This window comes from Rattus rattus, chromosome 1, assembly GCF_011064425.1.
Source record: "Rattus rattus isolate New Zealand chromosome 1, Rrattus_CSIRO_v1, whole genome shotgun sequence".
Taxonomy (NCBI): domain Eukaryota; kingdom Metazoa; phylum Chordata; class Mammalia; order Rodentia; family Muridae; genus Rattus; species Rattus rattus.
Window position 1 is genome coordinate 247,844,014 of NC_046154.1, and position 12,313 is coordinate 247,856,326.

The window sequence follows — 12,313 nt, forward strand, 5'->3', positions numbered from 1 at the left end:
TGGGTTCCCCAGTCCCAAAGAATGAGACCAGGAAAATCACTGGAGAGATGGGGTGGGCCACAAACACAGACTGTATAATCAGAGAGAGAGACAGAGACAGAGAGAGAGAGACAGAGATGGGGGTTGGAGAGAGAGAGAGAGAGAGAGAGACACGAGAGAGAGAGAGAACACACCGGAAGTACATAGAAAAGAGCTTCTAGAAGACCGGAAGCCCAGCCTCTGTGCTGGAACATTCAGGGCAGAAAGTGGGGTATGCCAGCCACACCTTGCAACAGGTAAGGACTGAGAGATGCTGGAAAAAGAGGGAGGCCAGGTCTGCTTTGATACGTTAAATAGGAACCTTAGCGGCTTGTCCTGGGTCTGAAACCCGACAGTGGACCTTTTCCCCGCCTGTTGAGAATGCATGAAGCAAGGCTCAAAGTGGAAACATTGAGATAAAAAGCACTGAGGTCTAGGAGGAAAGGTCGTATTAGGTTTACACTTCCACAGTGCTGTTGGTCACCAAAAGGAAGTCAGGACAGGAACCCACTCAGGGCAGGAACCTGGAGGCAGGAGCTGATGCAGATGACATGGAGGAGTGCTGCTTACTGGCTTTCTCCCCTCCCACCCCCAGCGCTTGTTCAGCCTGTTTTCTTATACAGCCCAGGGCCATCAACCCAGGGATGACCCCACCCACAAATGGCTGAGTTCTCCCCCATCAATCACCAACTAAGAAAATGCCTTACAGTTGGAGTGTATTGGGGCATTTTTCTCAATTGGCCCTCTAATATTATTTGTACCAGTTATCATAACTGGGCCCTACATCCTCCAAAGCGTTCCACCCGTCAGATGAACAATGCTAGAATCACTCCTCTCAGCTCCAAAATGGCCGCCCCGAGACGACCATTCACATATGCAATAGGCAAGAGTGTTTTTAATTTCAAAAAGCCAGAAGTCTGCGTGCAGGCTGTTGACCACTTATTAAAATGGCAAGTACAGACAAAGGGCGCCAAGTCTTGTACAGAAAACTAGAGAAATTTTAGCGAGGGCTGGGTAAGCTAAAACTTCATTAGCGGGCGCCAGGGAAGTTACAGGGGTCGGTTTCTGATCGGCTGCTATGTTAGTTTTTCTCTATTTGGTGAGGCCTTCAGGAAATTCCAGGAACCAACTCAGCCAGCAAATGCTCACAATGGTTTTCAGCCATTTTTGTGGTTTCTCCTGGAAACCGAAACTTTATTTCCAAGGGGACTTTATTTTTTCAGGGAACCTCTCAACCCACACTCATCAACATTATTAGAGACAGTCAAGGATTTGACAGGGATGAATATGTCCAGGAGGAAATGAGGAGCACTTCTGATAAAATTTTGCAGGCAGGAGAACTTTATGCTGTATTGTTAAAAAGAAGTCTGGCTCTGTTTCCCAGAGCCTGATCTGCCCCATCCCATGGCCCTGACCTGCTTTGGTCATCTTTCCTAACCTCCACGAATCACATGAAGACCTCACTCTTTTCTTGTTTGTTTCAGGTTTTTTGTTTTGTTTTGTTTTTCTATTGCAGATTTGTCCTTACTGCTACACTGTCTCCTGTAAACTTACTTTGCCAAGACTCTGGAGTTTACTCCTAACCATCCCAGCACTCAGGAGGCACAGACAGGCAGATCTCCGTGAGTTCGAGGACAACCAGGTCTATAGAGTGACTTCCAGCACAGCCAGAGCTACACAAATAGTCCTGTCTCAGAAAAAAAGGTGGAGGTGGGAGAACCCTAAGAAACTTTAATTCCATTTTGGAGGCATTCACTACTGAGCTCTCATATGTACCCAATAAAAAGGAAACTTGTTTCAAATTTGGCTCCAAATTGCCATAGTGGTCTTCTCACCACAGTACCTAACAGTGTAGCCAGTCTTAGGTTCAGCAGTCATGGGGAAGCATCTTTGCCGGGGCCTTTTGTATGAATAATGGGTTGGTGCTTCATGCTGGTTTGTGTCCAAACATAGGCACTACATTCTTACCTTCACAACCCCTTGGCTATTTTCATATACCTTTTTTTTCTTGTTATTTATGTGAGTTACAGCTTGACAAAAGTCAGTCCATTTTGATTCTGAAAGCACTTGCTCTGTATCCCTATCCATCAGTGTGATGGGGCAAGACAGTGCTGAGGGCCCTCCATCTTGTACTCTTGCTAAGGACATTTCCAGCTTTGACTAGAATCTGATCTCCGTGAGGGAGAATCCATTGGAAACCACCCCTCTCTATTCTAGGATGTCCTAGCTAACTCAGCTTTCATTAAAACTGCCTGTCTGCGTGAAACAAGCCCCCCACTGCCTACCTCCCGCCCCACGCTGGCCAACCAATCATCTTAGCTTCTGTTAAAACGGCCTGCTTTAAACTGCCGACCTCCTCAGAGCTTCTTGTGCCCAAGATGCCAGGACGTGGTGTCAGCCTTTGAAGTCTCTATTCTAGACACTGGGGGCCACAACTAGGGAACGACCACTTGGGTGTAGTCCCAGATGTCTGGACTAAAGACTTGCAATTGGCTTTTCACTCGGTGTGAATGTGTGAGTGGCCATCTCTGGCGATCTCCCAGTAATATCTGTTACGGTGGCCTAGAAGACTTCGGAAGCTTTGGACCTGCTGACATAAAAATTTAGATCTCACCTCAAAGGGGAGCGAAAGTAGTTCATTCTGAAGCCAAATATGAATGAGGGTGGTATGGGGGAAGGCCTGAGTTTAAATTTGCTAAGTTATTTCTCTGACAGTAAAATGAGCCAATTCAAGTCAGATTTTTTTAAAAATATATATTATATATTGACCCCAACGACCAAGGCCAGAGATATCACAGGGAGGAAAGAAGAGAGAGAGAGAGAAGAGAGGAGAGAGAGAGAGGAGAGAGGAGAGAGAGAGAGGAAGGAGAGAGAGAGGAGAGGAGAGAGGGAAGGGAGAAGAGACCAAAATGTCTGGATTCTATAGGGAGGAGCCTCTGGGGGAGGGACAGCCAGCCTCTGGGCTGGAAAGTTCAGGGTTGAGGGCAGGGTAGGCCAGATAAGGACTGAAGGATGCTGGGAGAACTTAGAAGCCAGGTCTGCTTTGGTATGTAAAAATACGCACCTCAGTTCCTTGTACTCTGAAAACAAACAACCCCAAGTTCCATGGATCAATACGATGAAGTTTTTATATTAAGGACAAAAGAAAAGCCCCAAATCGAGGTACTTCTCAACCCGAGTTAAAACATCAGGTGAAGAGGTTACAGTGAATTCAGGACGCCTCTGCTATAGAGTCTGGGTGGTTCCTGGTTGGAGGAATCTGGGGTTTTATTAATGCATTCCTAAAGCTTCTGTTAGTCACAGGATGTTAGATTAGAGGAGCAGTGGCCATGGAATGACTGTTTAGGGTGGTAAAGATAAACAGCACTAACCGTGAGCCTGCAGCACTCTCACCTCTGCACTCTCAGAAGTTCTGTTCTGTTACCAGCTTTGTAGATGACTCAGTGCAAGGTGCAGCTCCTTTATTGAAACTTCCCTTCCAAGTCCTTACCCCACTTCCTGGTACACATCTGGTTTGCCACCACTTAAGGCCTAGTAGAAAGAATATAATACCTGTGGCCTTGGTAAGAGATAGTACATTCCGATTGTTCCAAAGATTAGAACATTTTGTATCAGTGTCCTCCCTTCCGCCCTTGAAGAGAGTTACTCAGTTAATCACCTGGCCAAGAGACAGCCTTCATTCAGTTAGACCTGTTAATCACCTGTCCAAGAGTCCACTGTTTCCCCCCAACCCAACTCCCCCGCCCCCACCGTGGGAAGGCTGATTCACCTAGAGTCATGCTACAATGGCATGTGGTTCTGTTATAAAAAGGAACAGAGTAGTGAGTGGTGGGAACTGGGGGTGCGCCCTAGAATATGTGAAAGAAGCCAGGCACCGAAGGTGTGCACTGCTTGGCTCTGTTTACACAAAGTATTCAGAACAGATGAATTCATAAAGGTGGAGAGAAGATTGTCAGGGGTTGGGGGAGGGGGTGAAGAGTGGAGTGGCATTTCCTGTGGAGCAATGGAAAGGTGGGGTTAGAGTCAGCACAGACACAGGAGGCTTTTTACCTGGGCACTGGGATTATGAACACATGTCCTGTTTGTACGGTAACTGTCATTGCTTAAGAGCCATTTCTCCAGGCCAGGCTGGGCTCAGACTCATGCTCTTCCTGCTTGCATGACCCCAGTGCTGGGATTTCACGTTGTAGCACAACTACTACCGGCTTAAGGTTTTTTTCTCGTGTCTGGGGACTCTGTTACTTCTTGTATTCTGGTTTAAGACACCATCACCAAATCTAGGTTGAAGGAGTTTTCCTGTTTGGTAACGACTGTAGTTTTGTTACTGAACGCAGTGGGTTTGTCCCAAAGAAATGGCTCAGGGAAGACAGGAAGAGAGGAAATGAGAGTCCCAACGCTCATCTTTCTAAACAAAGCAGGAGAGTAAGGGAGAGACTTTGGAGGCTGAGCTCCTATGTCAGGGCAGAAAAGGGCCCAGACTCAACCCCATTCATCTACAGAGAGGAGCTCCCTTAGAGGCAGAATTTAGCATGACAGTCAGCAAGGTTAGGGTCTGGTGAGGAAGATAGGAGATTTGGGCTGGGTCTATGTGGCTTTCTTTGAAGGGCATTATCTGAAACAAACAAGCAACCTGAGAAAGGTGCAGCTTTCCTCCTTAAAAGCCAAAGAACTTGTTATTGAGTTACAGCTAAGCTCTTTGGGTGAAACTGTGGATCTATTTGGGTTTGTTTTATTTTATTTTATTGGTGTGGTGTGTGAGGGAAGCATCACTCGATTCTGATGTTACCCAGCTACCCCAGCCCCAGCTGCGCAAACACTGTTCTCACCACAGACAGACAAGCCACGACCCTTACAAATCACCTGAGCATGTACATGAGTATGAGCTTCCGGACTCTGCTCGCTCCCGTCCGCCTGTTTGTATTGTACTAGTTTTTGTTTTGTATTTTTGTTTCCCTTGAGACAGGATCTCAAGTAACTCAGGAACTTGCTAAGAACTTGAGGGTGCTCTTGAACTTCTGACCCTCCTGCCCCTGCCTTCAGAGTCCTGGGATTACAGTCTTGTCCCACAAAATCCTGTGAATTTCGTGAATTTTGGTAGGAGCTGACCCTTGCCTTATTCCTTCCCTCCCTCTCTTCCCTGTCCTCCCTTCCTCCCTTCTTCTCCTCTGTCTCTCCACCCTCCACCCTCCACCTGACAATCTAAGTTTGAGCCCTGGGATCCACACAAGAGAAGGAAAATTCCTGTAAGTTGCCTTCTGACTTCCACACATGCACCTGTTACAAGTGCATGTGCACATAAACATACAATTGATAAATAATAAATTATCAATTAATTAATAAATGAAATTAAAAACACCTCCTATTTTTAAGCCTAAAGTACCCTTCCATTTATTCAGGCCCACCTTCACTTTTTTTTTCACGGCTTTTAATGTCCCTCTTGTGCCACATTGTTTAAACTTATTCTGAGGTGTCCACTTCTTCTTTAGGTTACTTGTAAAAAGAAGTGTTCCCTTCACTTGGTCTTGCTCTTCATCGGTAATCTATAAAACACCACACTGGCTTTGTGTGTTGACCTCATGTCCAGACTTTTGGCTGATTTCCCCCCTTAGCTCTTCCTACTTATTCCAGAACCTTACTGATGGTTCTGCTTTTTCCAGGTAAACCCTTTAATAGAGGCTGTGGAGAGCAGGGCGTGGAGAACACACATGTGATCAATCTCAAGTTCAAGGCCAGACTGGTTACAAGAGGGTTGGAGGCAAGAGCCTGGGAGCCTTGGGGTCAGAGCTAGTTCCTCTCCTTGACCAGCAGGTGGCGTTTCTCCCCATGCCTTCAGTTGGTTGTCTCTCTACACCTCCATGCCCTGATCTCTTCTTATAGGACATCATTCCAGTTGGGTAAGATCTGCTCTAATGGGTCCACTTTGTCTTAGGTGAGCTTCATTAATAGCCCTGTGGCAATATGGCTGAGACACTAGGGACCCTAGGGACTCAGGGCTTCAGCACATGAGGCTGCAAAATTTGAAGATTGAAAAGCTGCTTTGAATTTTCTTCCGTAGCTTGTTCTTGTTTGTGATGGTTTATATGTGCTTGGCCCAGGGAGTGGCACTATTAGGAGTTTTGTCCTTGACTGAGTAGGTGTGTCACTGTGGGTGTGGGCTTTAAGACCCTCATCCTAGCTGCCTGGAAGTCAGTCTTCTCCTGTCTGCCTTTGGAATAACAGGTGGAACTTTAAGCTCCTCGAGCCCCACGTCTGCCTGAATGCTACAACACTCCTGCCTTGATGATAATGGACTGAACCTCTGAACCTGTAAGCCAGCCCAAACAAATCTTGTCCTTCTAAGAGTTGCCTTGGTCATGCTGTCTGTTCACAGCAGTAAAGCCCTAAGACATTGTTTCTGCTGTGTGGCCCAGAATGACCTTAAACTTATGTTTAGCTGTCTCAGCCTCCCAAGTGCTGGATCACAGGCATACCCCACCTGGTTCAGCTATGTCGTTTGAAGTAGGGCTTCACGTTGGATAATATAACATATTGGTTTTTACTTTACAATGTAAGTAAACAGGGCTGGCTGGATTCTGACAGTGTTTCCGTTCACCCAGAGATGGAGCCTTTATTGATCCACTTTGGTGGGGAAAAGAAAGACGCTTGTTTTCTTTGTGAATAAAGAATTGGAGAGTGAAGGGAAGGAAGTGTGGATGTTGGAAGTTGGGACAGAAGGGTACCTGGCAGACTAAGTAAGAAGACTCAGCTGAACACTGCAGCCTGGACCACCAGGGGGAGCCAAGGCCATGTGTAGTCCTGAATGAGTTATGGGGCTGGAAGCCTTTGAGGAGGGAATGCAGATTCCAGCAAATGCTGCAGCTCCTCCCTCAGAAAACACAGTCTGGGCGCACTGGGCTGTTGCTGGGCACTGCCCCTGGCTGTGTGGGATCCAGGCACAATTGCCACTCCTAGGAGTCATGACCGGCCCGCTCCTGGTGCTCTGGGCATCTCTGGTGTCTGTGGAGCTCACCCGAGGCTTGATGGCCACAGAGGTGCCAGGTAAGGGCTGGACAGGGGTGGAGGAGGATGGGGCAAGGGTGGGTGGGGGCTTCTGGCCTGCACTCCCCTCCCACTGTCCCATGTTGTTGTCCACAGCACGAAATCTGAGCTGCTTCCAGTGCTTCAAGGCTCGCAGGGCCAGCCAGTGTCATCCCATGGAGTGCCAGCCTAGCGAAAAAGTCTGCGTGAGCAATGAGGTTCTTCTTTACACGAGTGAGTCTTTTCTCCGGCCTGGACATCTTCAGGCCAGTTGGCAAGGCAGGGTCCTGGTTCCACAACCCCATCCTCTATGTGCTGGACAATTCGGGAAGGTGTTGTTTGAATGTGGCTGCTCTTTTTCTCGTCCAATTGTCATGTCAATTCATATGTCACTGCCTCTAGAGCTCTCTCCTCAGGACAAAAGGTCTGATGTGACATAGAATTCCCAAATGATACAGGCAGGGAGGGATGGGTGTGGCAAGGCCACCCCCACATGTAGGGCATAACTCGGACTTGTAGAGGCAGTGGGACCTGAGGTAATATCAGCCTTAGGATACTGGAACAAAAGCCAACACTTTACTTGTCCTGTCTCCGTGGAAAGGAGAAAATATGAAAATGAGCACACTCATGGTGGCCGTAGTCTCTTGGACCTGGTTCTAGTTCCCTGGGGCCCTGCAGAGGCCTCAGAGTTACCTCCTCTCTGAGGTAAAAGTCCTGAGCCTTGTTGCAGAGTAATTTTTAAACGTGAGGCATTTCCTGTTTCCTCAAGCCTATTGCTGAGAATAAAGGCTCAAGCTGGCCTAGGACAAACCCCTGGAAGGTGCAGTAGAGTTTGAGCCTCAGCAGGGCTGCCTGACAAGCCTGTAATATCTCCTTCGCAGTAATATCCACAGGTACTTCAGGCTGCCTCTTAAGTGTTTCCTCCTTTTGTAATTATGTTATGTCAGGTTAAAGCCACCATTTCCCAAGTGGAATTCTCCCAAGGAGAGCAGCTGGTTCTCACCAGTGGCAGTCCTGCCCTAGGGTCTCTTTTTCTTATTACCGAAAAGGGATTTGTTGTAGTTGAAGATTTGGAAACTTTCTGTAAGTTTTCTTAGCCTTTCACCTTTGTCCCTCCCCCCACCAACCCCAGATCCAAGCTTTTAGTCAGTCGATCTTGAGCTGGGGAGTAACGACTGGTAGCCCTGTGCAGGGGTTGGGCTCTCAGGACTCCTTTGGGGCTAAGTGTTCTGGGAGAATCTGACACACTCACTAGGGGAGGACTGTTCTGGGCTTCCAAGGAGGCCACAGGCTCTGCTAGAACATCTTTAGCCATCCCAAGTTCTAGACCACCAAGTAATGTACTCTTTGGTAACCAGGTCTTTTCTGTTTTTGCCTACTCCACCTCCTGGATCAGCTAGGGCTGTGCAGAGACCCCTCAGCTCTTTGCCAGGTTAGTGGTGACTCTGAGGAGCAGAGCTCCAGATACTGTGTGTGTCTGGCAGCAGCAGGGCCAGATCCAGCCATCCACACTGCATGCCCCTGCATCCCCTCTAGCCTCAGGGTTTGAGGATCACACGCTGTCTCTGTTCTTCTGCAGGTACAAAGAGCAGGACTCAGATCAGCAAGCGCTGTGCCATCACTTGTCCCAACTCCAACGATCTCTTTGAGTGGTCAGTGAAAAATATTCAGGCCAGGATCACCAGACGATGCTGTTCATGGGATCACTGCAACAGAGCACCTGACAGCTGGGAGGGGTTCAGAGCCTTACCAGGGAGGCTCCTGCTGCCAATGGGTCTGGGCCTCTTCTGCATCCTGTTATGAGAACCATTGTCCTGGGATACCCTTCCCTGACACACACAGCCTCAAACCCCACCTTCATCCATTCCAGGACTTGCAAGGCAAAGCACAGTCCCTGAGCTAGAAGGGAGGACACCATACCTTTTGCTTAGGACCCAGCAGCCTGCTCCTACCTAACATCCTGGCCCACAAAGAATAAAACCCTTCTGCTCCTCATGGAGATGGACAAGGAATTTTTCCAAAGCAGGCCACAGGCTTCTTCAAGAAAGCCCTGGACCTTCAGCACACGGTCAAGCACTGTGAGAGGCAGATGGACCTGAAGAAGCCAGAGGTGCAGGACATTCTGACACTGCTCTTCCTGGGTCCCCTGTTCATGCACGGGAACTGGGACATCTCACTCCTCAGAGACAGTAAACGGCTGCTTCCCCACAGCCTGGCTCCTGCTCCTTCAATGCCTCACTGCCCCAGGGACCCAGCTTTCAGTACAGCCTTCTATGGCTAGAGCAGCCAGGATCTGCAAGGAACCATCCAGACAGTTACACTCAACACAGAGCTGTCCCTGAAGCCTGAGGTCCAGCATAGGGAGAGAGGGTGAGCTTGCAATCCAAACTCAGATCTGGAGTCCTGGGAGGGCTGACTCACCACTGTATGAGGAAGGGGTGGGGACAGAATCTGGAGTGCCACAAAACAGGAGAGAATGCCAAGGTGGTCTAAAAACACATCTGGTTGTAGCTTCACTGCAGAAAGTGAGGCCTGGTGGACATGACTAGTACCTGGCCTTGGAAGGGTCCCTGGGTAAAGGCAAAGGTAAGGAGCACAGAGAGCGGTGAGGAGACTGATTAAGGCTGGTCAGGCCGAGTGGGCTCTACTAGCCATGAAGTGGCTGCCCAAGAAAACAGGGAGGTTGCTGGGAGGCCCCGTGGTATGGGACAGATGTATTATTCTATCCCTGCTGTGACCACATGGCTAGTCAGCAACAACTTAAGGAAAAAGTATTTGGCCCATGGTTCAGCCCATCATGATAGGGAAGGCACTGTGGAGCCCAGCCCCCTGCAGTGAGAGTGCAGGCTGTTGACTTTAGGATGGACTAGAAAGCTGAGAGGGGGAGTTGGGACCAAGGTCCAGGTGAAAACTTCAAGCCCGCACCCCCAACCTCCTGAAAGTTCCACAGCCTCCCAAAACACTCCTACCAGCTGGTGAAAAGGGTTTGAAACCTGACCCTGTAGGGGACATTTCTGATTCAGTCCCTACAAGTGAGCCTTTGGGTGGGTATGGTATCTGAGTCCCAGATCCTTACATCTGACCACTCTGGTCCACACACACCTGCCTGCTTCCCTGACCCTGCTCTCCATGTTCATGTACTACACTCTCAGATGAGGTGGCTGGGGGTGGGGAGTACATTATATCCTCCACCCAGGACCCTGCAGTTTCTTCCTAACCAGTGATTGATATATCCCATAGCCCTTCAGTGGTCTAGCGTCTGTGTTCCCAGGGTCACCGACTAAAGCAAGACCTTCTCTGCAGTTCTGGGTTTTCACACAGAGTTTAGTCCCACTCACTCCCCACACTGACCACAGTAGTGCCATATCCACTGCTTAGTGACCCAGGGTAGGGGTCATGGATGCTGGGAGTCTCTGGGTACCAAGCCTCGGATATCCTCCTTGGTTTATGCTAAGGAAGCAGGTACTAAGAGGACCATTTTGCCATGATAGCATGGGCTGGGTACCGCCTTGGAGCCAAATTGTCCTGAAAAATGTTACATACAAGTGTCACCAGGGTCCGTTGCAGGCGAAGCGGGTATTTGAGATCAACAAGGCCTTTCTCAGCCCAGATGTGCTTGATCGAGGTTCTAAGGTGCCCAGCAAATCAATATTCATCAAAATTCAAACTGAGACAGATGCCTTGGAGTTCTTGGTCTCATACATCTATGTCTCACATAAGTGGGCGACAAGAGAATGCAAAATTTACCACGAAAAGAGCAAGTAAGACTCCCAGCATGGAGAGGAGCCAGGGAAGACACTGTGAGTAGCCTTGTGGAGAGGCTTTTTTCAAAATAAGAATTGTAGATAGAAGTAGGCAAAGATTAGGGTAGTTTTAGTGAAATGGATTAATTCTCCAGACACAGCCTAGGCCAAGACAATGCCTCCCCAGTGCAGCCAGGAGAGAATCTCACACCATTTGCCGAACTTAGAATAATCGCACGGCAAACCCTCCTCCTGTCCATAGCTGACTCACTTCTTTATCTGTTCACTTCGATGCCCGTGCTTGTCACAATAATCTTGACAGGTGCTGCCAGTCACAGCATTGCAGGAAATGCTAGTCCCCGACTTTGGCTTTTGTTTTCTGCTCTCTGGTGAATTATTCTCTCTATGTCCCATGATCAGATTGTAGTTTTACCATAGAACTTTTCCCTTTAGTGCCTATGGACAGCTGACTGCAATATCACTGGTGAGTTGACCCCTAGGGGAGCTCATCCACCCAACCTCCGTATCACTTACTCTACACCCTTTGGAGTTGTGCCTAAGTTCCTCTTCTGGACAGAGCGAGCAGCTACTTGGTGGTAGTAAAATTGGATTTGTAGTCATGTGCCACATGTTAGACAAGAGGTTAAACTAAAGGTCAAACAACCATGACCATACAAATGGCAGAGGAAGCCATACGCAAAGCATCTGATGGCCTGAGTGTGGCAGGAAGCTTTCAAGGCTTTAACTCAAAACTCAGTTGCAAGCCTTTCATTTCAGCCACTCAGGAGGCAGAGGCCCATGGATAGCAAAAGTTCAGACAGCAGTGGCCACCACCAAAGCAAATAGCAAATGCCTAAGCTCTGAGGGAAGGGAACTCCCATCTCCAAGTGGATGGGCTGAGGTCCGCCCACCCAGACTGCAATCAACTCTGGGCTGCCTTCGTTCCTTTTCCTGTGAACCCGATTTGACTTCTTCATGGGTGGAAAGTGTCCTTGCATGCTGTCTACAACTCCAGGTCTCCAGCCAAAAGGAGAGAGTTGAGATAACAGCAAAATGGCGGAAGCAATCAAGGGATGGGTCTTTGGGAAGCAATCCCATCACAGGGCTTCAGGCCAGCAGTGGGTCCAAACATTACCGAGGCTTAGGAAATTGAGTTGATCGGTGCCATCATCCATAGCAGGTGGATTAGTACCTGCAACACAGACCACAGCATCTGCTGAAGCAAAGGCACTGGTCCATCAGAGTCAAAGGATCCATCAGAGTCAAAAAAGGTTCAGCTTCACAGCACCAAACTCACTTCTTAGACTAAATAAAGACTGTGCAAACCTCAACAACAAGGACAAGAATGCTTGTCTTAGTCAGGGTTTCTACTCCTGCACAAAACATCATGACCAAGAAACAAGTTGGGGGGAAAGGGTTTATTCAGTTTCCACTTCCACATTTCTATTCATCACCAAAGAAAGTCAGGACTGGAACACAAGCAGGGCAGGAAGCAGGAGCTGATGCAGAGGCCATGGAAGGATGTTACTCACTGA

The 12,313-nt window shown here is 48.5% G+C and overlaps 1 protein-coding gene across 1 annotated transcript; it reads left to right on the forward strand.

Annotated features, from left to right (window-relative positions):
• Positions 1 to 6,745: 6,745 nt before the first annotated feature.
• On the forward strand, positions 6,746 to 9,245 carry Ly6l (lymphocyte antigen 6 family member L). Its single transcript, XM_032890881.1, has 3 exons — positions 6,746 to 7,056; positions 7,153 to 7,269; positions 8,615 to 9,245. The coding sequence occupies exons 1-3, from the start codon at positions 6,825 to 6,827 to the stop codon at positions 8,836 to 8,838; spliced, it is 573 nt and encodes a 190-aa protein (XP_032746772.1). The 5' UTR covers positions 6,746 to 6,824; the 3' UTR covers positions 8,839 to 9,245.
• Positions 9,246 to 12,313: the final 3,068 nt, after the last annotated feature.